This window comes from Xiphias gladius, chromosome 1, assembly GCF_016859285.1.
Source record: "Xiphias gladius isolate SHS-SW01 ecotype Sanya breed wild chromosome 1, ASM1685928v1, whole genome shotgun sequence".
Classification (NCBI taxonomy): Eukaryota; Metazoa; Chordata; class Actinopteri; order Istiophoriformes; family Xiphiidae; genus Xiphias; species Xiphias gladius.
In genome coordinates this window covers 13,997,569-14,023,543 of record NC_053400.1, presented here as the reverse complement: position 1 = coordinate 14,023,543, position 25,975 = coordinate 13,997,569, and the positions used below count along the sequence as shown (strand labels likewise).

At 42.1% G+C, this 25,975-nt stretch overlaps 1 protein-coding gene across 2 annotated transcripts; it reads left to right on the top strand.

Annotated features, from left to right (window-relative positions):
- The first annotated feature begins 356 nt into the window (after positions 1–356).
- On the top strand, positions 357–25,975 carry greb1 (growth regulating estrogen receptor binding 1). Of its 2 annotated transcripts, none has more exons than XM_040138451.1 (34): positions 357–451; positions 7,019–7,179; positions 7,483–7,590; positions 7,677–7,853; positions 8,058–8,240; positions 9,913–10,014; positions 10,294–10,431; positions 12,056–12,217; positions 12,397–12,519; positions 13,744–13,929; positions 14,313–14,449; positions 14,797–15,073; positions 15,181–15,309; positions 15,422–15,634; positions 15,970–16,167; positions 16,314–16,497; positions 16,659–16,842; positions 16,933–17,069; positions 17,193–17,544; positions 17,653–17,768; positions 17,976–18,181; positions 18,330–18,954; positions 19,212–19,368; positions 19,464–19,566; positions 19,854–20,009; positions 20,174–20,310; positions 20,405–20,566; positions 21,612–21,816; positions 21,981–22,143; positions 22,281–22,399; positions 22,970–23,202; positions 23,439–23,639; positions 23,858–23,996; positions 24,740–25,975. In XM_040138451.1, the coding sequence occupies exons 2-34, from the start codon at positions 7,026–7,028 to the stop codon at positions 24,901–24,903; spliced, it is 6,030 nt and encodes a 2,009-aa protein (XP_039994385.1). In that variant the 5' UTR covers positions 357–451; positions 7,019–7,025; the 3' UTR covers positions 24,904–25,975. The 2 variants fall into 2 exon arrangements, with proteins under 2 accessions (XP_039994385.1, XP_039994376.1); XM_040138442.1 differs by having other exon boundaries at positions 24,698–25,975.

Genomic DNA, 25,975 nt, shown 5'->3' with positions numbered 1-25,975 from the left:
CGAAGAACACCTCAGACCACTGACTAGATCTGACTGCTGGTTAATGTCGGCTAGTTATTATTATTGTTTCACAGCCCTTGTCTGATTAGCACACACGCCTGATGTAAGGTTTCTGTGGTTTCCAGCGACATTTCTCTCTTTCTTTTTGTATTGCTGCCCCGCTTTTTTCGATCACAGTAAAACGACCAAGACGTGACATCGCATTACCTTTGAACGGTGAGATGAGTAGAGACGCAGTAAACGGTAAAGAGGGAGTCAACCACCGCTCGGACCGTACCATTATTACGGAGGAAGGGGAGGGGTGGGGTGGGGATGGACCTTTCCTCGCGGAGGATCAGAGACACCCAGTCCCACCGCTGGTCTCTCGCCGGTGACATGGGGACCGCGGACCGGATCGGCTCGGAGGCGTCACACGCGTAGCGACGGGGTCTCCCCCCGCTGGATTGTAGAGGTGAGTCCTCTCGGCAGTCGCTCCCCGAGTTTCGGTTCGACGCGGGCATTTCCTGCAGGTAGAGCACGTTACCTTCTCTGGCGTCGTGGTGATGATGATGATGAAGAGCAGACCGCCACTGCTTCCTAACTGCATCAGCAACAACTGAGCAAACAAACACTGCTAACAACGTTTCGGGGGGGGTTTAAACTGTGTAGCTGGGGCTTTTAGCTGTGTATCTTGACTGTTTTGCTGGAAAACCCTGTTTGTTTGTTTGTTTTTTTACCCCTTGTTCGTGTTTATCTTCATAGTCACTACGATTTAAAGGACACTTATCTACGTTCCCCGGAGTTTGGGAATCACGTAAACCAGTGTTGATAACAACATGTCATTTTCTCAAACCCACGTTAACGCGGGTGTGAACGGGTAACATGCGAGGCTACACCAATGCGTGACCTTTCCGGTATCAAGAGATGATGGTCTGGTCTGGTCTGTTATCTTGTTATATAAATATTTTACAAGTCTGAAACTCCTATTCTAAATGCAGTTTTTGAACTGACTAATATTATCAGTTCCCAAAAAGTATTTTGTTCATGCAATTTTGGCTGCCACCAAAAAAAAACCTTTACAGGTCCTCCAGTGCGTGTTCCAGTTACGTAACACATTTTTGGATTGTTATTATTTTTTTATGGAAAATTCCAATCATCTGTTTGTCATTAGGAACTTGGCACCACACGATGAACCAGAGTCAGAGTCGTTAGTTTTTGTTTTTTTTCTAAAGAGTTGTTTGTTGGTGTCTTGAAAATTAGTTATAGAATATTTATTAATACGGTTTTATAATAGTTTTTTTTAATATTGTTTCATAAACATATTGGCCCCAGGGTTTATGTCTATTAAATAAACAGTTTTTTTGTGCCAAAAACTTGAAAAAACACACAGAGGGAAATATAGAGTTGCTAGAGTCTGTTTGCGTGCACATACAGCACGAGCATGGCCCTGTGTTTCTGTGTTGACCCATGCTGCTGCTCAGAGCATTTGATGCTGAGTTGTGCATGGGAATTTTTTCCCCATCTCCTGTGGCTAACCTTAAAAGCAACACATTTCAAATCACACAAATGCTCCTGTAGCTGAAATGTTTAAAACCCCTACTAAGGTGCAGTTTCAGACAGATGCATGTAGACAACACAAGTTTTCCAGGAGTCATGCGAGATAGAGAGCGGAATTTAAAAAAAATGGCTCAAGGACGTGGAGCATGGTAGCGAAGCAACAGGCTGCGCAGACATACAATATTCAGGGAGCTGGAGCTTTGTTGTGCCTTCAAACTATTTCTTCACACTAACTCAAGCAGTATGTAGAGACACACTGTCAGCGTCCTGCAGAAGTCATACTCTGTTGTTTCACTGTAGTGCACAGCTGACAATATCTTCCATGTGTTGTTATAACATGCTGGACAAGTGGCAAGTTTATATATATATATATGCATGTATAGGAGGAAAAAATCCTTGTTTGTAAATGATTAGTTGCAGTGTCAGTGATAGAAAGCTGTGTTTTGGCAGAGCTGACTGGTTAGCTGAGTGGCTCAGTTCAATGTGTGGATGAATGTGTTCATGAGTAGTTGAATGGCTATCTGAGGGGTAGCCTGAGCAGTTGGCCAGTTGGCTCGCTGGCCATCGACCCGGTGTCTGTCGAGCAAACTGTGAATGAGAGCATTTGCTGTGGGTCACTGGTCAGTGATGAGCCCATCTGAGGGGTCCACTCGTATGTGCGCGTGCGCGTTCCTGTGTGTGTACATCTGACATCACTTTGCATATGTGTTCGGCTGTGGGTCAGCGCTTACGGAGCATCTGCAAAGCTGGAAGTTTTTCTCTTTTAACTCTGCTGCTCAGGGCTCAAAAGGATTCTGCACTGACCAGCTGACACTGCTCGACCTTCTTCAGCCTCATCTCTTTCTCACACAGCCATGCACAAACACCCACACACACAAACATCACATTACCGCTCAGAAACGGTTTCTGTTGTTTGTCTGTTTGCACGCACATCGTCGGTCTTATTTGTATGCCTGCACTCAATTAGCTGGGCATGTATGCATGTGTGTGTGTGTGTGTGTGTGTGTGTGTGTGTGTGTGTGTGTGTGTGTGTGTGTGTGTGTGTGTAATATGATCTGCTATTCGAGGTGCCAGAGTGGAGGTTGGAGACTGCAACTCTGCTTGTCAGACTGCACAGAAAGAAAGAATAGCAGGGATGCTGCATTTGTTTGTGTGTGTGTACGGCTGGTATGTGGGACTGGCCGACAGAGAAAGAGCCTGAGGTTCTTATCTGACCTCTCCCAGGATGACCTTTCACCCCTCAAGACAAGCCCTTTGTGTCCACTGAGCCAGAGCCCATGGGAGACCGTGTGCGCGGGTGCGTGTTTGTGCATCCGCATATGTTTGTGTGTGTGTGTATTAGAAGTATAGGCCACATCAAAGTCTTAGTTAAACATTGTTATCTGGGCTCACCTTTGACCTTGTGGTCATGAGACATCCCTCAAACTAATATATTCATGCCCTCAAAGCAGAGGGCTTATATGTAGGTTTGCATATATTAGCAAGGAGCTGACCAGGACATAATGTATAGGACTGATAGGAAGTGTCTAGGCACAGTACCCAGTACATCTCTTCCTAACTCTTTCTTCTATACAACATATCTTTGTAGCATTCAATAAGATGCTAACAAAACATTTAACTTCACCATGTTCACTGAAAGTTAACAATTGTAGATGTCATTCTTAGTTTGTTTTTGTAGATCAGCTACATTAATTTATAATTTAACAGTGAATCAGTGGTATCCTGAAAAAAATGTTCATGTAAGAACGTCTTAAAAGTGTTAAAATGTTTTTAAATGCTATGGTTTGGTAGCATAATCTGTTAACTGGGACTCAGAGCTTAAAAGGCATCCTAACTACAGGTTTGTATGTGTGAGGTTGTGTGTTTGAGGGTGGTGGGCACTGGGAGGGGGATCCAAGGGGTCATAAAACACCACAATAGTGTCTCTCTCCCCAGGGTGAAAGAGAGACAGAGAGAGAAGAAGGGGTGGGGAGGGGATGAAAGGATCTCCCACGTCCACATCAGGGAGAGAGGAAGAGGGGGGGGGTTGGGAGGAGAGAAGATCAATAAAGCTTCCTGAAAAGTTCCACTTACTGCTCATTTCTGTCCTCTCTGCTCCATGTCTTCTTTTACGTGCAACTGGTCTCCTGGGTTTTGTTAGGGACAGATATACCTTCAAAATAAATTCAGGCCATGTATGGACTAACACTGCAGGAGTACATGTGCAGCTAGAGATTAAAGATGGAGATGGGCATTTTGACTGAACAATGAAAATCACAGCAGGAGTTTCCTTTTGTGTGCTTCCTTACGGTCACTCGATTTTAAAGCACATAGGTTGACATAGTAGATACACATACCTTCATCTACTGTTCCCTGCATCACGTGCATAAAAATTGACCATGAAAAATTATAATTTGGGAGAAAAGCTGTTTTCTCTACAAAGTAGCTACAAGACCACACAAGATAGCTCAAAAGAGAGCCAAAATATTTTTATTTTTTTTAAAGTTCTTTTATTTTAGGCCTACCCCCTTAAGGTTGAACAATAGTAACAATGCAATAAAAGCATATAAAATGGCTTCAGATTTAGACCTACATCACTTGGTTATTTGATTAACAGTTGGTCAGAAGTTAAGGATTTGGTCAAGATTCAATAAAAGGTGGAACACACCTCTCTGCGCTCTTCTCCTCCCTGTCTCTTCTTTCTCTGGTTGTAAAAAGATCAGTGCACTCTTTGGAAGAAGGTGTGATTACTTCCTCTCAGTGCCGGCTGTGTTATGACAGGGCTTTTTGTCTTCCACCCTCTGTCTCTCTACAAAGTGGTGCAAAGCATTAAAAGTCTGCACTGCTTCTTTACATATGAAAGCGAGGAAGGAGAAGGAGGCTGGTGAGGTGTGTGTGTGTGAGAGAGAAAGAGCGAGAGTGTGTGTTTGTGTGTATCTTCAACATGAATTGCAATAAGAGAATATATTTAATGTGCAGATGCCTAATGAAAATCCTTATTTTGCTGGTAGCATCTGTAGCTGATGCTGTGCTTTAACTTTTTTTTTTTTTTTTTACTGAACAGATGTTTTAAATTTAGGAGCCCTAAATTCAGAATTTCATTTTCTAACAACAAATGGTGTACGTTCAGTTCTAGTGAGCTTTGTTCATTTTATCTCTTACTTCAGAGGATGGCCATGCTGATGTTTTAGCTTCATCATTCATGATTTCATTGAATTTAAATTAAAATTAAAATTGAATTAATTGATTAAAAGTTACAGGCACTGTGACTTTTATAAAAATAAACAAATTCATTTTTTTTTCATTAACATAAAAAGTTTTATTTTTATAATCATGGGATTTTAGTGTCATAGTTGTAGACAATTTACTTATAGTTACTTTACCACAGAATTCAATGGGGCCAAGAAAATATGATTCTTGGAGGGTTTTAGACAGATTTAGTATTAGCCTGCTATTAAAAGCTCTGACTTTAAAGATGAACATTAAAAGTTTGTTTTTTTTTTTTTTTTTTTTTTACAATTGTTGATCACGCTGTAGACTTACTTCCTGGTTCACCCCAGAGGTGATCTACCTACGTAACTGTATTCATATCCTCTGTTGCATTACTTACAGTGGGTTGTGGAACGTAAACTGGGTAAAGCACAACTCAGAAGTCATAGAAATGTAGAGCCATGTAGAAAGCCTAAAAGGACTTTTTTTGTTTGTTAAAAAGAGCAGATATTAGGCTCATACTGCCTTGGCCTCATTGTTCCCTGTTACGCTGTTTCCTGCAGAATAATGACAAAAAAGTTTTAACTATAAAAAAATCTTGAACTTTAAAATTAAATAACAAATGTAAAGGTTTTTGCTTTTAAGAGATGTAATGTCTGACTTTGTAATTTAATGCATCATTGTGGGAACAAAGAAAGCTTTGTTTTTCATTAATTTATGCATCTTTAGTGCTGTTCTTTGACTAATATTTTCTTCGACTTAGTCTATGACTTAAATGCTATTGGTTACAAGACTTGTGGCTTTGAAACAGGCACAGTCCTCACTCTGCCAGGAAGCTGCAGTCCCGATAACCGGTAGTGAATGACACAAACAGCTTTAAGACTGTAATCTGACAGCCTGCTGACCTGCAGGCTTCTGACTTGACAATAAGTCTCATGCTACCAGGTTTGTCAGTCAGTCATGTGTAGCTTCTTGTGTGTGTGTGTGGTGACCGGCATATGGACAGTCAAAGGTTTAGAGAAGGGGGATTAAGTTGGTGTAACAATCCAGCCTTGTTATTTTCTTCCTCACTGACCCAGTTTATTTGTTGCAGAACAAATCTTTGGTACAGACGTAAATCTTCTGCTCTCTGAAATGTTTATTAAACATTCATTCATGTTTTATTTTTGTGTAATTTTGAAAATGCAGATGGCAGCAGTGAGGTGCATTGCTCTGCACACTTTAAGAAAGTCTCGTCAGTAGAGGGTGAGGTGCCTTGCATGACGCAGTCACAAACAATCCTGCAGTCATTTTGAGTGCCTTGTTCAAAAATGTTTGAAAGCGTTTCAATTTTTTTCACATTTTCTGTTGTTCTTTAACACACTTTTTAGGAACAATATGAAAATAAAATTTAATAAAAATGTCATAATGAGTTGAACAAACTGACTTAGAACACATCTGGAAAAATAAGAATTGCTTCCTCTGTGGCAGTTCTCATCTTTTTGAGACCAGATGAGAGAGGCGAACCAGTGGGGAAACTAGAGCGAGAGAGAGAGAGAGAGAGAGAGAGAGAGAAAGTAGAAAAACAGTCAGAGGGAGTCAAGTCTAGGTCAGGATGCCCTGACTCTGTCAGTAAAGCTGATTTTATGGCTTGCTGTCTGGACAGATGCCATCCACTAGTAACCACTGCTTGTGTTTGGGCCTGTGTGTGTTTCTGTGTGAATAGATGCCTATCTGGATTTCACTGTTTGTGTCTGTTCATGTGCATAATGTGGATATGTCAGTGTGTGTGTGTGTGTGTGTGTGTGTGTGTGTGTGTGTGTGTGTGTGTGTGTGCGTGTGCGTGTGTGTGTGTGTGTGTTGCTTATACTTGACAGTATTATGCTGCTAATAATACTATATAAGTTCTCACTGTCAGTGGGCTTCAGCAAATGTAAACAACAAACTTTCAATGTATTTTGTCTTTTATCATGTACATAATCCTTTTACTGTGACGGTTTTTTTCTACTATTACCCCTTTCTCAGGAGTTGAGTGTTAGAGATATTACTGGGATAGATTCTGTTTTTCCTGTTTCATTCTAATGCCGAACTGACACTGCGTTAATACTAAACCATACGGCATAAAGGAAAGACTTTTAAATCTGCACTTACAGTCTCTGAAAGCAGCAAAGCATGACTTTCAATGCAGTAAAAGTTAAACTGGGAAAACATGTTGGGGGTTTGGTAAATTATTAATGCAAACAAAAACAGAAAGTACTGTAAGCTTGCGTGTATCTTTTAGACTGTCTAAGACTACGTTACTGTGTTTTTGCAGGACACCAATGGGGAACTCCTATGCGGGCCAGCTGCGGACCACACGCTTTGAGGAGGTTCTCCATAACTCCATTGAGGCATCACTGAGGTCGAACACTGTAGTTCCCCGACCTGTCTTCTCACAGCTATACCTGGAAACAGAGCAGCCATTGGCACATGATGGTGGGTTGCATGGATGCACAGCCAGTGTGATATTGAGTCCAGCAAAACACTGTAATCATTTCATAAAAATATATCTCCATTTATAACCCTGGTATTTGTGTCTCAGATTGCGTTCGAATGAATTTCAGTAGCAGAATAACAAAAATCCAAATCAGCTTGGAACTCAAACTTTGAATTTCAGCCAAAGTTTAATAAGATGCTCTCAACACCTTCGCTATTCACTTACACTCTGTTGAATCTGTTTCTGCTAGTCACTCTTGTTTACCATTAAAATTGCAAGTTTTTGTTTACTGTCCCCAACAGGTCGTACAGAGAATGATGATGAGGATGATGAAGATGGCTCAGAGTCTAACAGCCCCCCAATACCCTACCAGATGAAGCCCCCACCTGAGGGATGCTGTACCACAGATGGTTTGTACATATATGCATATATATGGTCATAAAATGAGGCAAAATAATTTAAAAGTCAAAGAAAATTGGTCTTTATCTCCCCACAGGCTTCTGTCAGGCAGGCAGGGACCTGCGTCTGTCCTCGCTGGCATCAAATCCCTTGGAAGTCCCCCCTGGATTCATGTTGGTTGGGATAAAGTACCCCTCCCTCCCTGAGACACTGCTGGTGTGCGCTGTAGACTGCCGCTTCCTGCCGGACGAACGGGGTCGCAACGCACTGCTGGGTGAGGCAGGAGACGTCCACAGGAAAATATCAGTGCTGTTTGTTGAAAAATGAAAAAACTCTTCACTCGTCATGCTTTCAGGGCAAAAAAAAACAACCCTTGTTTAACGTTGCATTGTGACGCAGTTGTGACAGTCCAGTCAGTTACACGTGGGATACTGAAGGAACACATAAAAAACATTTTCTGTATGTGTGCTCCCTCCAGGCTTCTCAGGGAACTGTATTGGCTGCGGAGAGAAAGGCTTTCGTTACTTCACAGAGTTCTCCAACCACATAAACCTGAAGCTCAGCACCCAGCCCAAGAAACAGAAGCACTTGAAGTACCATCTGTGCCGAAACAACCACGGCATGCTGGTCAAAGGAGCTCCCATCTGCTGGAGGGGACACGGTAAGAGAAGGATACATGTGGTGTATTTGGCAGCTGATTCTAAATGTGGTTTGTTTTGAATTTTTGCTTCAATGCGACACACTGTAATAAAACCATACATAATCAATGGCAGTGAAATAGATTGTGTACATGAAGCAAACAAGAAGCATGGCTAGGCTTATTGGCTACTGTGGTGGACCAACATAGTAAAACATATACTGGGCACACATAGTCGATCACTCAATATGGATGGAGATGCACCACCTGGAGAACACGTGGAAACAGGGTGGGGTCAGGAAGAATCCACTATTATATGTTATCAGTGGGCCTATTAGGGCTTGTTTACAAACATAGCTGATCACTGATGAACTGATGGCTTAGCAGTGGAGGGGGAAAATGATAACCAACATTCTAGTATACTACAGAAAAATAAAAATGTGGCCACATGTTATAGAGGTTGTCTTTTCTGTGGGAGAGAACACAGTCATTTATTATTATTTTGCAGCAGCAAGATGATGGTTTTAGAGACTACAAATGAAAAAAATTGCCACCTTCAGATGACTATGTGGATGAGTTTATTAATTGAAAGGAAAGGCTTCATACATACATGCGTGTGTGCTGAGGAGAGTCAGGTGTTAATCATACTGTCTTCCTTGCATTATTGCCACAATTTGGATGAAAAGTAATATGTATGTGTAATATATATGTATTTGTATTAATTATTGAAGAATGTGTAATTAAAAAGAAAAAGACAAGCAAAACATAAATAAAGGGTTTGAGAGAGAGGTCAAAGGTTGTGCTTTGACCGGTTTACAAGCACAGTGTGTACAGTAGGATAGAGGCTTTTGTCTCCAATTTAGGCCCTGTATTCTCCTGAAAAAGTCTAGAAAAACCTTACTTGTATTGATCCAGAAAGTGGACAGATGGATAGGTAGTAAAGCCTTCAGGAAAGGTGAGAGGTGGGAATTCAGAGTGTACACAGACGCCACGGCCTGAAGGAAACCTGTAGAAATAAAATTATGTGAAAGGACACCTCCTGGTGAGACATCCTGTGTTAAAGGACTCTAACCCTGTAGATATTGTATCCTCTCAGTGTTTTTATCATCTTCCTGTTGTTTTCACTTAATTCTTTATTCTTTTTTTCCTGTTGCTTTGGTGAGAGACAGTGAAGCTTAAGAATCTTGTGTTTAACAAGTCATCTATTGTGTCTGTCTACCACACAGAGTCAATCTTTCACTTTCCCCTGTTTCTCTGCTGCTTCTGATTTACTTATACCAGACCAGCCTGTGTAGGATTGCTAAGTCCAGCCCTGGAGTCTGTTTTCAAGAAGCATGTTTAGTGAGTTATCTGTTTACCTTTGCTGAACAGGTCTTTTTACATCAGACCATGTTCTACATCTGAGTGGGTTCCAGGCTTTACCCCTCAAAGTTAAACATTTAGTAATTAGTTGCTGCTTGGAACGACTTCTCTTATTACTCCATAGCTTTCACATACAGTATGTATGCTCAGACAGACACACACACACATGCACACACACACACACACACACACACACACACACACACACACACACACACACACACACACACATGCACAACAAATAGGTTACTACAATAACCTTGTAACTGCAAAGACAAGTCTCCCTCTTGGTAGATATCACAATACTTAGTTTGTGTGTCTGTGTGTGTTTCAGATGGCAGGATGAGACAGATGGCGTCCAGCCTCTCAGAAGGCCACGTGACATCTGATGAACAGCCACCAAACCTGGCATCACACACAACTGGCAGCTACACAGGTAACAGAAAACACACATAAAAGTAGACACACTTGAATGTCAAAGCCAGGAATACCAAGCTGATACCTTTTCTCACACGGACAAAGAAGAATTTTTATGGTTTCAGACTACAGCATCTAGTTTAACAGCAGTACAAAGATTGTCGAGACACCCCTGCGTTTCGCCAAACCTAGCAGTAACGGAAAGAGAAAGCCATATATAATTATCACAGTGATATTTATAATGTGTCATGAAAAGTCACAGGGATTAATGTTATTGGTATCATTTCTGTCTCTACAGCGGGATCACATGTGGACCCTGTTGGTCTGCCACAAATAGCTGATGTCCCCCACTCACTGACAAATGGCAACCATGCTGTTCCCTCCATCACCCAGCCACGTTTAAATCAATCAGCGCCCGGGAGACCCTCAGTTACAGGTATTATATGTGCATTCTGGTGACTATAACTTTATAAACCATTCAACGTCAAGAAAGATACGTATACATGATTATTTGTTTATTTGACAAGATTTTTTTTAGTTATGTCAGTCGAGTTACTCTTAATTCCAATTACAACTTTAATGAGAGTAAAAAAACCTTGTGAAGGTGTTCACATGACACATGAACTCATCATTAGCAGAGTTTAAACTCCACCCAAAATATAACGAATTGTTTTAAACCCAACAGAAACAATATCTATTGTCATTTTTGGATAAAAATTACATCAGCAATATTTTGCCGGTGAGAGTTATTTCTCATTATTAATTCTTATACACAAGGAAATAATATCTATTTCATAAACCTAAACACTGTGAATGAGACCATTTTTACTATCGCAATATTAACTTCCAATACAATAATTAACTTTTGTGAAATGCCAGTACTCTTTAATAATATGGTTTTTATTAGGGGAAAAACCTGATACCCCACCGTCTAACTGCAGGTCAACTAGGTATTAAAGGTTATCAGACTATTGTATCTTAACCATTGCATGATTGTCCAATTTCCTACTTTAACCTGGTTTCTCACTCTTATCTTGCTTCTTGTGTGTATGTAAACTGGTCAGTTTGTATTTGTTGTCTTGCAGCCCCTCCCCAGGGATGCTTCAATCTCTGAAAGGGAGAGCTCCCGCCACTAGCAGCCCAAACAGTTAGGGTGTGTGTGTGTGCGTGTGTATGTGTGTGTGTGTGTGTGTGTGTGTGTGTGTGTGTGTGTGTGTTTGTTTGTGTGTGTGTGTGTTTGTGTGTGTGTGTGTGTGTGTGTGTGTGTGTGTGTGTGTGTGTGTGTGTGTGTGTGTGTGTGTGCGTGTGTGTGTGTGTGTGTGTGTGTTATAACACCCCTGCTACAGAGGAGCCAGAAGGCTGCATTGTGTGTTGGGGGTTGCCCTTTGTTTTCCCTTCTTTCATTTGCCAACACTTGGGGCACTAAACGTCTCCCTCCTTCTTTTCTCTTCTGTCTGTTTTTTTCCCTCCCTCTCCCTCAGTCTGTCACCTCTATAAACCAGGGTTGTAAAATTCCCTCTCTGTCTCAGTCTTTTTGCCTGCTTTTACACTAAATGAAAAGCTTCCTTCCTGTCAGTGTTGTCTTTTTTTCATGGCCGTTTTAACAAGTGGACCTTTTATGTGTCTCCCCATTACTTCATTTCAACAGAAGGTTGAGAAGAAGAGGAAGAGACAGATTAACATATGACTGAAATACAGCCGTTTTCCATTACTGTATCAACACAATCCTCCATCCTAAAACATCATTTAGTGTATGTTCTGTTGATTTGTGGGTTACTAGAAAAAAAAAAAAGTGACTCTTCTGGTAGCCAGGAAACTATTCCTTGCTCAGTTTCCTAAAGCAAACTGAGTTGTAGAAAAACATGTGACTGAAAAAAGCAAAAGAAGGTAAGGGATCTTGTTGCTGACAGTAATGAGCAGCAACAAGATCCCTTACCTGGAAAAAAATATTTTAAATTTAGAATGTACAAAAAGGGGAGAAAAATGACCTAGGCAGCAAGCTCAGTTACTACTTTGAAAACATCGAAAGTTAATATGTAATCTTGTTTTTTATACTCCAGGGCCACATGCAAATGCTGGACCCCCGAAAAAGAGGCACAAGGGCTGGTCGCCTGAATCATCTGCCAAGAGTCTGCCAGAGAGAACTGTGAAGACACCACCATTTTCATCGGCCTTATCAACATTGTCCATGTCCTCCGCGGTTACAAAGGGAACCAGATCAGGTAAAAATAGGAGGCTACATATATGGAGGTAAATGAGAGAGGGAGAAACATATGAGAGAATGATTTGGTTGCAGATGTTAATTAAATTTGTCAACAAGATAGTTGTGTGCTTTTTGATGTGTTTGTGTGTGTTTTTATATGTAAATGTATTTCTGTGCTCCCTTACCTACTATATCCAGGGACTGCAACCCCGCTGAGTTCATCACAGGGGTCTTCAACCCCACTTTCTCCCCCAGGGCTGTCTGTAACAGTGCCTGATCAGCTGCTACACACCTGCAGACTGCAACCTGTCATCTTCAAAGGTTAGATGGCCAATCATGTTGGTGATGTAGAATAATAAAATGCGTTTTTTTCTGCTTTTCTGTCAGACACACACAAAGGCCTACACTGCCTCACCTAAAGTACTGTACATGCAGTGGTAGACTACAGCTGCTGTTAAGTTACACGCAGTGATTTGTCCCAGTGACAGAGTTGGCTAACTAATCAGTCAGAGTCATTATTGACTAGCTGGTGTGTGGTGATCATTTTCCACCCAGCTGTCAGTACTGGACTTTATCAAGCAGGTGAACAGGTGAGGTTTTCAGTAACACCCAACAGATGGCCATTTTAGCTCGCCTCTCCTCACAGGTTAGAGGTCAGCCAACGCCCAAGGCTGTTTCTCAGCCCTTCTGCCCTCCCCATTATCCCCTCCCCTCCACCCTTTTCACCCCTTTGTGTCAACTGTCAACTCATCCACCTTCCCTCTCTATCTCCTAGCCCTTAACCACTTCCTATATCTAGTGTATGTACTTTCATCCTTTTCTCTTTTCTGTTTTCACTTCCTATTTGTCACCTATCAGCTCTTCACCAACCACCAAACTTGTCATTTCCTGTCTTTTTCTCCTCTTTGATGTTCTTTGTTCCTCCCATCACATATCCCCATACCTACTATTATCGCTGTCTCTCTTGGGAATAGACAGAGCTGCATGTTCCCACTACTTGATCCCGTACAACAACTAGTCTCTGATCAGGTTTGTTCAGTGTATGACTTTCATATAGTTAATGAAACAAACACAATACACCTGGGAAGAGCTAAATAAAATCTAACGTAGGTTATGATAAAATATATACAGCCTTTACTTATCAAAAAAAAAGCAAGTGACAGCCTTAATGACTTAGACAAAGATATCTGCATTGTGTGTTTTTTTTATGTTTTTTTTTTTTTTTGGTTGTTTTTTTTGCTAGAGCTACTTTCTGCCTGATCGCACAGACATCTCCATCCATTGTAATTGTCTGTTATTACATAATTTCATGAATTTTATTTTTTCTTTTGTCCAAAGGAACTAACAATACCCTATACAATTTGGGGTATAGCATCTTGCCCAAGGGCACCTCAACATGTGGAAAAGAGGAGGAGGGCATTGTCTTAATGAATAACTTTACGGCCAAATCTACCACCTGAGCTACAACCTAACTCAAGTCCAAGTTGTCCTCAGCCACCACTGTATTTTTCATCCGTTTTATCTGTCTACCTCTCATTGACACAGGTCATGGCCCACTCCCTCAGCTGACGGGCAATATCGGTGAAGTGCTTGTCAGTTCTCTGCTGCAGAGTTGCTATCTGAGCTCCCAGACACTCCCCAGAGTCTACCAGCACTATGGACCATCGCCCATTCAGCCACTGTCCACCGAGATGCAGATTCTACTCACAGTTTACTACCTTGTTCAGCTAGGTCAGTTTAAAACCCTCTTCCAGAATAAAGGCTGTAATCATACACGGTTCAGTAAGACTGATTCTTCATGATTTCATTGCTGTGCCTCATAATGGCCACTAGGAGGCAGACAGCGAATAAATGAGTGACTAAATGAGTGATTATGTGAATTACTTTATGGATAAACAGGGGTGTTTTTTGTTTTAAAATGTCACTTCGTCGAAACTTTGGTTTCATATTTGACCCGCTCATTATCACCCAGTCAATGTAGCCCATAGTCTAAAAAAAGTCTGCTGACCCTAGCCTTTTTAGACCCTATGCTAAAATGGTTTCCATTAAAATACTGTATAGTCTGTTGAGTCAAAAATGTTAACAGTTTCTTTGTCTCCCACTATATTCCCAAGGCCCCGACCAAGTGCCCCTGATTGAGGACTTGGAGCAGATATTCATGAGGTCATGGAGGGAGTCTCACCTCAGTGAGATTAGACAGTACCAGCAGCCTCAAACAGCAGCCACCCAAGGGAGGCACTATGGAATAGAGGTGAGACAGGGTATCTGAGAGGTGTCCTGTTGTCAAATATTGAGTTTGAGAAAGTAAGAACATTAAAAATACAAATAAGCAAATGCATTAACAAATATTAGAATTTTAGGGGACCTTAAGATCTAGATTTATGTTTGTCTATTTTCCAACTCTTACCCAATAGCACCACAGAAAGCATTACTCTGTTTTCCTTCACATGAACCTCATTAGCACAGTGAAACGTTCATTTCTATAGTTATCGCTGTACTCTTCGTGGAGCATTTTAAAGTAACAAATACTAAGGACAAGACAGAATAAGATTAAATAAAAATGAATAAATTGCTCATCCTTTTTTACCCTGTCTCCAGACCCCCTCCACCCTGCCTGGGCTCCCCCAGCACCTCTGTTTACCTCCCCAGAGCCAACAACCCCTGACCCCCAGACAGCTTCCCTGGCTTGCCCAGCTGGCTGCGTCATCCTGTGGAGAGGGTGTGGTGGTGTTAGGGGAGCATATCAGATCTTTGGCCCAAGGCCTCCAACAAACATTCAGCAGGTTAATGGAAGGACAGCTTGAAAACACCAACTATGTGGTCATTATTGTCACTGCAACCGGACAGGAAACACAGTCCTGTGTGGTAATCACAGGTGGGACCTGTGTTTTTATAACCATGTATGAATGTTGTAAAGTGTTGAGAATTAAACAAAAGCAATATAGCAGATTTTAATTCAGTGTATATTTGTGTGTGTTGCAGGCAAACATCAATGTCGTGCCTTGGCAGAGAGTATATATTCCCCCAAAGAGGGCCTGAAAGAAATCGACCAGCAGCTCTCCACTGGTGTTGCCCAGGAACTCATCCACTTCTGCAATTCACTTGGACAAGGTATCACTAACTGTCTGCCTTTGATTTAGATGCCAATTTGTGGGTTTAGTACAGTATTCAGTGTGTTTTAGTCATAATTCACCAGCATGTTGTGTGGCTTTATGTTTCTCAGATGGTGATATGGATTCCATCCTGGATAGTGCCACCGTGGACAGCAATGAGCCATCTCCTCTATCAAGCAGTCAGGAATCAGCTGAAGACAGAAGTCTCAAAAGCACACACAGTCCAAAAGACACACACAGTCCAAAAAATTCACTCACACAGTGTTCAAAAGACTCACCCAGTCCTAAAGAGAGAGCTTCAAGTCCCAAAGACACCTGTTCTGGTAAGACACACAAAGGTTGAAGTGTATATTATATATGGAATGCATTTCCTGGTCTTACATCAGTGTCAAAAGGCCTTGTCAAATTGTGCTTGGTCAAGTTGATTAAATGTGCTCCTCAGGGAAATGAGCTTCACATTTCTACCTAACAGCAGTGCTAGGTGCTGCAACTCTTCCCTGGGATCAGTCTCATTTAATTTTGAACATGGAACCTGAGATTACATCTGCGTGTGTTTCCATTCCTCCTTTTGTCAGCAAATGTGCACAGTTGAAACCAGGACAAGCATAATGTTTAAAAAAATCTTTGATTGAGTATGATATGAATTTGTGTTGTGTAGAATACTCTGTAGAGTGGCGTGAGGTTCGTCCCATCCAGCTGGCAGTGGCTAGGAAGCTGCTGTCCCATGTTTGTGCTATAGCAGACTCCAGCACGCAGAACCTGGATCTTGGCTCCTTTGACAGGGTCAGCTTCCTCATCCTGGTCCCACCGTCCGAGGTCACATTTCAACAGACTGTGCTCCACCTCTGGAGCTCTGGTTAGTCACATAGATTTTGTTTGTCAGCAGCTGTATTTATGAATTCCCCTTGTATTTCCAACAGAGAGTGTGTGTGTGTGTGTCTGTAACATGATAGGTTTTGATGTTGACCTGTACCTCTCTCTGTCTTTGTCTTTGTATCTCAGGTGTGCTTCAGGAGCTTGGGAGTTTAGACCCGGAGTGTGTGTCTCAGCAGGACGCCGAGCATTATGTGGTGAAGATGGACCAGAGTGCTCAGGCACGGATTGACAACATCATTCAGGAAGCTCACAGCAACTCCTACACACTGTACATCCTGGTCCATGACCATGCCCACTGGGACATTAGCAGGTATGTGTGAGAAGGAAAAAGCAAACGATGGATGATTAATGTGTTCCCTTTTTTGTTCTATTGTTGTTCCAGTGCAAGCACCCGGTACAACAAGCACATCGGCGAAGCAGTCAAGCGTGTTTACTCAGTCTCTGTGTCTTTGTCTCCTTCTGTTTCTTAAGTGCATCCTACAACAGCTCAGACAGTGGTTTGGGTCTGGTGGACCAGTTGTTAAACTCCCGACTGGTGAGAGATGCTCCAAACATCCTAATTCTCCATGTCACCTCCTTCCCCTTCACTCTTCAGACACAGTACACCCGCATCAGCCCTTACAACGAGATCCACTGGCCCTCTGCATTCAGTAATGTAAGATTCAACTCTGTGTGATATATGATCTGCTTTTAGTTCTGTAACATGCATTTGTGTACCTGTAACATTGTGTGTCTGTGTCTGTAGGATGTGGACCTGTATCATGAGAGGACGCGGTACTTTGGTGTGTCAGAGCTTTTAGAGTCGACTCGTTCGGGAAGCAGCCTGCCTTTGATGCGTTATGATTCCTCCTTTGAAAGCATGGCCTCTGCCCTGGAAGAAAGGTAGCTCACAAACACGCGCTTAATCTACACAAACATCCTGCACTTCACAAACAAGTTTAAATTACTTGCAGGTTTACACAAAAATGCTTCAAGAAGCCTTTAAAATCTTTCCCTATCTCCCAGGTTCCCTAAGCTGCACAGTGCTGTGATCCGGACTACAGTCCTGATCCAGCACTACTGCGTAGCTCTGATGGCTGCATCCGGCAGACTCAGCGGCTCCCACAATCTCCACAAACACACCTCTGTGGAGACCCTGGAGATTGTCCAATCCCTGCTCACTGCTGCCCAGCAATGTCCCGCCCACCATGGTCACATGGTCCTGCTGCGGATCCCATCTTTGGCCCTGGCTGCATGGGCCCATCGACGGCTGTCCAGAGTGAGGAGGCAGCTGGGTCTGGAGGAGAGTTTTGAAATCATACTTGGAAATCCCAACCAAGCTCTGAACATTGGACAGACCTTCACTGATCAGATCAAGGTGTGAGAATAGTTCATAATATCATGAAATTGTCGATAAATAATTTTATCGATGACTGCCTGTGAAAAATGTATGCTTTTTGTGCTTGTGTTTGTGCCTGTCATGCAGACATGGCTGAAGATCCAGGACTCTGACTGGGTACCTCGTACCTACCTCGAGCTGGAGGCCCTTCCCTGCATCCTGATCCTGTCAGGAGCTGAGCCCCTTGGAGAATCACTGCCCAGGTACTCACTGAGCTCCGATCTTATCTCTGTAACTTTTGACCTAAAACCTTGACCATTTTCTTTCAAACCCTCCCTACAATGTAGTTTCACAAACAAGTGTGAAAAAATAGGTTTGATGTTTAGCAACATCAAGAATTTTCAAGCTTCTACCACCATTACAGCCAAAGAAGCTGTAATGAATGCAATGCGAATTACTTCTACCTACAGGTCACTGAAGTACTGTGACCTTCGGGTGATTAGCTGCTCTTACCTTCAACGAACTACACTCGAACAAGAGCTGGGACTGGCTGCTTATTTAGTAAGGGCAGAGACACGACCCCCACACAACCCCAGCCCAGGGAGTGACCTGCTGGAGAGTGATGCTGAAAAACTCAGCAGCACTGACAATGAGGAGGAGGAGGCACAGGAGAACGGTGAGATGAGATCCATATGAACATGAACTGTTCTTTAAAATTTTAAAATGTGTGAAATGTTCAGTCGCTGTTTGAAGGGGGATCTTAACTGACTGGTGGCTGATTCATTGTCATGTTTAGGCTCTCATTTTCCTCCTTCTGTTTCCAGGGGACTCCCCTCTCTCATCCAGTCAGCAGCTCAATTCATGCCCAGACAGCGGCGCTTTAGATCCCTTCTCCGCCCAAAGCACCACCTCTCCAAATGTACAGAAAGGGACCGTGTACACTATGCAATCACCCTCACAATCACAGACTCAGTTTCAATCCCAGACCTCATCTCAGTCTTTTCCTTATCCTCAACCTGCACCTCCCCACCAAACCCAGCCTCAAGTTCAAAGTTATTCCCAGGCCCAACCCATCTCCCAGCTGCAGCCACAACCCCAATTTCAGAGTCAAAATCAGCCATTATCTCAATCAAACTCCCAACCTTACACTCAAACACTTCTTCAGCACCAGTCCCACTCCCAGATGCAAACACCCAACCCTCAAACTCAGCCGCTTCCCCATGCCCAGTCTCGTCGCCAACACTCCAAATCCACCTCCTCTGGCTCCTTGTCCCCCCGAGCTTCCTCTCCTCACCTGAGCTGCTCCTGGGCACGAGGAGTGAGTCGCCCGCCGTCTGTGCTCCTCCCTCGTGCCCTCCACGACATTATCACAGCCAGTGACAGCAGTGGGCTTCCACGGTGTACCTCATTCCTGCCACACATGTCTGTCGCATGGGCAAGCAGCTTCAGGTAAAGCCGACATATATTTTTTTACACCCAGGTATATCCTGGTCTTACATCAGAAAAACAATTGATCTGTGGTTAGGAATGTTTTGAATATATTGGGTTTAAGAAGCATAGTATCAGAAGAATCAAACTCTGAACAGTAGATTTGATGTGACTTAGCTGAATGAGTTCATCCTGCCTGTTAAGTAAAGCATGTCACGTTTCATGCTAGAAGTCACACTAAGAGAAACACAATAATGAACAATTACTTTTGTGTGCAGGCCCTTACTGAGTAAGATGATGACGTGTACAGAACAGTCACTGTATTATCGCCAGTGGACAGTCCCTCGCTCTTACCACATGGACAGCAGCAATCGCACTGAAGGACGAAGCGACAACTTTCACCCTCGCCGGCTGCTGCTCAGTGGACCCCCACAGGTGTTTTATGTCTTTATTTCTTTCTTTTGCTCAAACTCAAGCTTATGATATACTGTATATTTAAATTCTTTTCCCTTTGGTTTTTCCACGGTCAGGTTGGTAAGACAGGAGCCTACCTGCACTTCCTGGGTATTCTGTCTCGGATGCTGATAAGGCTGATGGAGGTGGATATCTACGATGAAGAAGACATCAACTACAGTCAGTATACTTGCAGCAACAGCCACCATTTCTCACCTACGTCATATTCATTATGGAGACCAGACTTTCTAAACACACTATTCCAATTCATTATCCATGTTTTCTACGGTTCCCCTACCCTTTTCTGTTTTTCAGTGTTTTGCTCTTGTTGCTCCTGTCAAGATCATATGATCGTATCTAGGATTTTGCCAGGATGTTTCCAGAATAGCTTCTAATCTTGAATATTAAAAATACTGTAAACTCAGTAGCGTGAAATGCATACTCTTGTAAATGTGTTGTGTATTTAGGTGCCCATGTAGAGGGAGTGCAGTACCACCCACCCAATGCTCCCTGGCCCAACCCAGATATTATGGGGACGATGCCCTTTGACTACACCATCCATGACCCCAAATATGATGATATCAGTGCTGTGTATTGCCCTGGATATAGACCCAGTGCTGAGGGTAAGCATAGTCAGAAAAACACACTGACACACAAGTCAATGTATTAACACACAACCATGACTATATTCACAGACTATTCATCTTCTCTAAACGTTTTCCCTTAAACTTGACATTAATATTCTGCTATAGTCCTAATCTGTCCTTTCCTCTGTTGTCTTGCCAAGGAAACCCTGTTCGTCAGGAGGATGTGTACCTACGTAGGCGGACATCTAGGATCAAGCTGTCTAAATATGCAGCCTACAACACCTATCATCACTGTGAACAGTGTCATCAGTACTTGGGCTTCAACCCCAGATACCAGGTCAACAAAACACATACAAACACACAGTCTGATAAATGACGCTCAAACTGCTATTGAAATGTAAATGTGACTGTCCTCTCTAATCGTAATTCAGATGTATGAGTCAACACTGCATGCCTTCACATTCACCCATCTGCTGCTTGGCGAAGAGATCCAGCTCTACTTCATCATCCCAAAGTCTAAAGAGCACTACTTCAGCTTCAGCCAACCAGGAGGCCAGCTGGAGAGCATGCGGCTGCCTCTCACTTCTGATTGGGTAAGTTCTTCGTCAGTGAAACCTGAACCACTGAATCTCAACTATTAGCATTTCTGTTTTCTAAGGTATTTTCCCGATGTTGATATCCAGAATTAATAATAATCCACCAGTAGAATAAGCTTAAATGTTTTTCTGTATCTGTATCCCCAGTACCACAACTGGTAGTAATGGTAATGGTAGTTTGTGAGGGTCAGAGTCTTCATGCCCTGACAGTAAATGTGCCAAAATGTCCCTATTACTGTTTATCTCACAGCACTGAGAACAGATGTAGAAATAATAAATTATAAATTGGAATTAAGTAGGAATGATGTGCGACAAGATTATACTTTTAAAGATTTAAAGTTCATGTTGAACTGTATCTTCCTCTTTTCTGCTGCAATTTTTGTCATAGGGAACATTTTCATCCAAGGTAATCAAAACACCCAGTCATCAGTTTCAAGCTCAATTCAACCCAGAATGCAGTGTCAACCTAAGCACTGACATTAGGAGATATTGATATCCTGTTTGAAAGTAACTCTGTTTCTGTTAATCCTCTTAGATACAGGCACACATACCGTAATTGCCTAAAAGCAGTGATTTGCAACAACCTGGTTTTTCCACAAGATGGTGCTACAGGCCAAACTATGGCTCAGTTGTTCTGGGGGGGGGGGTCACTATAGTCCAGTGGTTCCTTTTTATTTTTATAAAAATAAGAGATTGTGTACAAGAGATTCCTATTTTAAGAGATATTGTTTGAAATTATTTAGCGTAAAAACGAGAAAAACTTCAAACCTGCCAGAAAACTTCTGATCATATCATATTCTCTTTCCTCTGGCACTCACTTGCTGAATCATATATCTTTGTAAAACCCTGGGGTGTCCCCGGACCCTATTTTGGAACCTGCTGCTCTAGCCTACAAGCAGAGACAAAGTCATGGCACTGACTGGATTTGTTTTTCCTTCACCCTTTTCAATATTGTGTTGCATGTAAGAATCATATTTTGCCCACATTGTGTTTTCATGAGTCACACAGAGGTTATCTTGATTTTTTTCCCCTACTTTTCCAGAGCCCAGACAGCATCAAGAGTCCAATCTTCACTCCAACCACTGGCCGCCATGAGCATGGTCTGTTCAACCTGTACCATGCTATGGATGGAGCCTCGCATCTACATATTCTGGTGGTCAAAGAGTATGAGATGGCAGTCTATAAAAAGTACTGGCCCAACCACATCATGCTGGTGCTGCCCACTGTCTTCAATGGAGCTGGAATAGGTATGTTACTGCTATTACTGATAGGTATTTAGGAACTCCTTAAATTGATTACATTTCCAATACGGACATGCACAGCAATCTCACTAATGCGTACTGAAATTTCGATAACCACTGTTGCATTTCATAGCCCACCACTTTAATAACAGATCGCGGTTCTTTTGCAGGTGCTGCACACTTCCTGATTAAAGAGCTGTCATATCACAACTTGGAGCTGGAGCGCAGTCGCCGGTTGGAGGGAGGGGGCCCAGCGGGTGATGTCTGGCCCTTCATCATCCTGGCTGATGACTCCTGTGTTATGTGGAACGCAGTGGACCTCGACGCACACAAGTACATACAGACACTGCATTTCTATTAATAATGATGAAGCACAAAATAGATGTTGCTTGTATTAGAAGTAAGAATATGTTTAATCACTTTGTGAGTTGTTAACAACATAGCTACTCTTTGCTCGTTGTTGTTTGTAGTGGCCCAACGGAGCACGCTGTGTCACTGAAGCAGGTCTTACAGCACATGGAGGCCTTTCCAGACCTGGCCCACTATGGGCTGTGTGGGATCAGAAAGTGGAGCAGCCGTGGACTCACAGGTCAGGGGTCAAGCTGTCAGAAATTTAGTCTTAGTAAATATTATACAAAGTATCAGAAAATAATTTCTAAATGTAACCTCGTGAGCTTCACTAGTACTTATTGTAAGACTGCTGCATTGGACTGCACAAGTTACAGAATGTCAAAATAATAAACTGTTAAAATGTATGGTTATAAAGTTGCCTTCAAAGATTTTGGGCAGATTGTACTTGTTGTAGATGCCTCAGATCTCAACTGCAGATATAGATTGTTATGTCTCCATCTCTTCAGTGGTTGTTCACCTTAAAGATTTTTAATTTTTTTTAAAGCTATATGTCTGGCTCCAAACTATATCTCATGCCTTTTAAGCCCCATGAGACCCTGTGCAGCCTCAGATAACCAGTAATATACAGTAGAGCTTCAAGAATCAGTGTAATTCTTTTTCAAATCACACATTTGAAGGGATTTTAAAGTGTGATTTTGATCAAATTTTCTTAGCTGCTTTATGAATCTCAAAGACTAACATGTAAACTAACTTTTCTGGCTCATGAGTAAAATAACTTAGTAGTGCTGATTTGTGTTTGTTTCACCAGGTCATAGTCAGAGGGAGCCCTTCTCCAGAGGTCACCTTCATGACTTCCTCCTCCTCAATGTGGACCGGAGTCAGAACATACAGTACGACAAAAACCGCTTCACCTGTCACGACGTGGACTTCACCCTGAGGCTACACAGCGCCGGACTGCTCGTCTGCAGGTTTAACAGCTTTAGCGTCATGAAGAAGCAGATCGCTATAGGAGGTTACAGGACGTTTATTATCAAGACCAAGGTAGATGTTGAAGAAAACACAAATACGCATTAATGAGCAATTCTTAATAATTATTACATCATATACACAAGAAAACAATACAGTGATAAATGTTTAGTTCAAGGTTTACATATATATATGTGTGTGTGTATATATATATATATATATATATATATATATATATATATATATATATAAACACACACACACACACGCACACGCTCATGTTATTAAACAAAAGTCTGAATTTTCTCCAGATGACAGATGTTCCCACCTCAGTGGGGCCCTCACAGTACATCTGTGCCCCAGACAGCAAGCACCTTTTCTTGGCTACACCGGCTCAGCTCCTCCTGGAAAAATACCTCCAGCACACCAGCCAGAAGCTGTTTCCACTCAGCACCAAGAACTACACACACCCTGTACTGTCTGTGGACTGTTACCTCAACCTGGGACCTGAGGTACACAGTGCGCGCACACACACACACACACACACCCAAGCATGTGGGTAGAAAGACACCTTGATATGGACATAGTTTCAAACAAAAAGAGACAGACACAGAATCACAGCCTCTTTGTTTGTGGTAGATTATTAACTTCTGAACTCAAGTATAGGTTCATTTACCCATAAATACCAACATACAGTTTATAAAAGTCACACTCTTCTCGCCTCCCGCAGGTGACGGTGTGTTTTGTGAGTTCCAGACCTCACTCTGTCAACATCAGTACCACAGGGCTGCTGTTCAGTGGCCTTCTCCTTTGTTTTGTGGACTCCTTTGTGACTCCAGGGTTCCTTAAGAAGTTCACCTTCCTCAAAGGTACACGGGTAGATCAAATTCAGATGGTAGAAAAATGTATGTTATACAGTATATGACAGATATGAACGATATATTTAAGAATACAAATGCTATCATGCAGGCTGTACATGAGATCTTAAATATCACTCTGAATGCCTAAAAGTTCTACATGTAACATTTTAGTGACAAAAAAACATTACTGCAACAGTTTCTTTTGGCTGAGTGGTTAAGATGCAAAACATATAGCTGCCAGGTTGTCGGGGGAATTCTGGCCAGGGACCTTAGTTGCATGTCACACCCCTCTCTCTCTCCACATAAATCCTGTCTGTATCTCTACTGTCTACTAAATAAAGTCAAAAAATGCCCAAAAAAAACAGCTCCAAACTCATTTTGACTCAGTAGCATAATAATCAACAGAAATCGCCAAGACCAAGAGTTCGGCATCTCTAGCAGCAGCTACACTGCATTTGACAAAGCAACATTTGTGTAATTGCTTGAAAGCACAAAGGAAAATTGCGCAAAATTATGGCAAAAAAGGAAAGTATAGGACACTCGTCTTCAGAGCATTTAAAAAGAGCAAAGGCTTTCAATAACAAGAAGGTCAAGGACAAGTACATGGAACTTGTGGTCTTAATTAGAAAAAACTCCAACAATGAATCATGATTACATTTTTTTATGGTTATGATTGCATCCCAAAGTAATTTTTGATTTCCATATCATAGTTAAAGTCTCTATCCTTCTCCCTCCTGTCTGCCTCCCTGTAGGTGCGACTCTGTGTGTCATCAGTGCAGATCGTAGCTCGTTGAGGCAGACGGTGGGCAGGCTGGAGCTGGAGGAGGAGTGGAGGTTCAGGCTCAGCGACGAATTCCAGACTGCCAACGCCAAAGAGGACCGGCCGCTCTTTTTCTTGACCGGAAAACATATATGACTGGAACCTGTTTATATAGTGGGTCAGATATAGTAGTCACAGTCAGGGTTGAAATCACTTCAAGTGCCAAAGAGAAGAAATGTACCGCAGTGTTTTTTGTAGAATGTACTCACTGACTTAGGTTCTGAATGGACACTGCAGGATATGCAAGACAGTAGACTATGCATGTTAGTCTACTAACGTGCAAAGTGGTTAGTAGACTAACATGCAAAGATTGTGGAGGGAATATGAATCTCTGGCCATTACCTATTAATGCACACATACACACACACACACACACACACACACAAATAGGATTTGATTGGATTTGGAGGTGAGGTCCAGTTCTAGGCTGCCAACATTAGGACGGCTAGTTCATCTCTCTAAAAGTCAAGATCTGTTAAAATGTGCTATGGCCAAGGAAACAGCAGGAATCCATTATGGTTATTCTGTGAGTAAGCAAAAGATTGTTCAGGAAGCATGAGGGATTTTTCAGGAGGCTTTTTGGTAAACCTCACATGAAACTGTAGATAAAATTGCAATGTCTACATTTACTGTGGTATGTGTGCAGCTCCGTAAAACACTTGACTGCTAATGTGTTAAAAGAAATTATTTTCATAAATAAGAAGTACCCATTATCTAATTGTATAGTTGTGTGGGGAAAAACGCTGAAATCACTGCATTAACTGCTTTTGTATCGCTTCATATGTGTTTGCAGAATTAGCTGTTTTGAATCCCAGTGTTCTGCAAACTTGGGAGCAGGTGCACACAACATGAGAAGCTTTTTAAAGGCTAGACATAATCATTTGTGTGCAATGGTAGCCGATTTTTGGCAACAAGCATTTTTATAGGGCAAGTTTTGTAGAGGTTTGTTTTGCTTGAATCTTTTACATATGAAATATTTTGAACATATTTTCTCAGACTCATGTAAAAAAAAAAAAAAAAAAAAAAGTACTTATTCTCAGTGTTTACAAGAAAAATAATTGTTGAGGCGTTTCTCTGTTTGGAGGTAGAACATTTTTTGTATGCCTTATGCTCCATAGACTGATCATTTTATTTGTACTCGCAGCGAATTTCACAATGTACAGTTTTG

Excerpts from the sequence above, each read along its gene's own strand:
- greb1 (XM_040138442.1), top strand. The coding sequence starts at position 7,026 with ATGGGGAACTCCTATGCGGGCCAGCTGCGGACCACACGCTTTGAGGAG. Across the intron at positions 7,854-8,057 it reads GGGTCGCAACGCACTGCTGG|GCTTCTCAGGGAACTGTATT; the intron begins GTGAGGCAGGAG and ends TGCTCCCTCCAG. Across the intron at positions 18,955-19,211 it reads GCATGGGCAAGCAGCTTCAG|GCCCTTACTGAGTAAGATGA; the intron begins GTAAAGCCGACA and ends TTTTGTGTGCAG.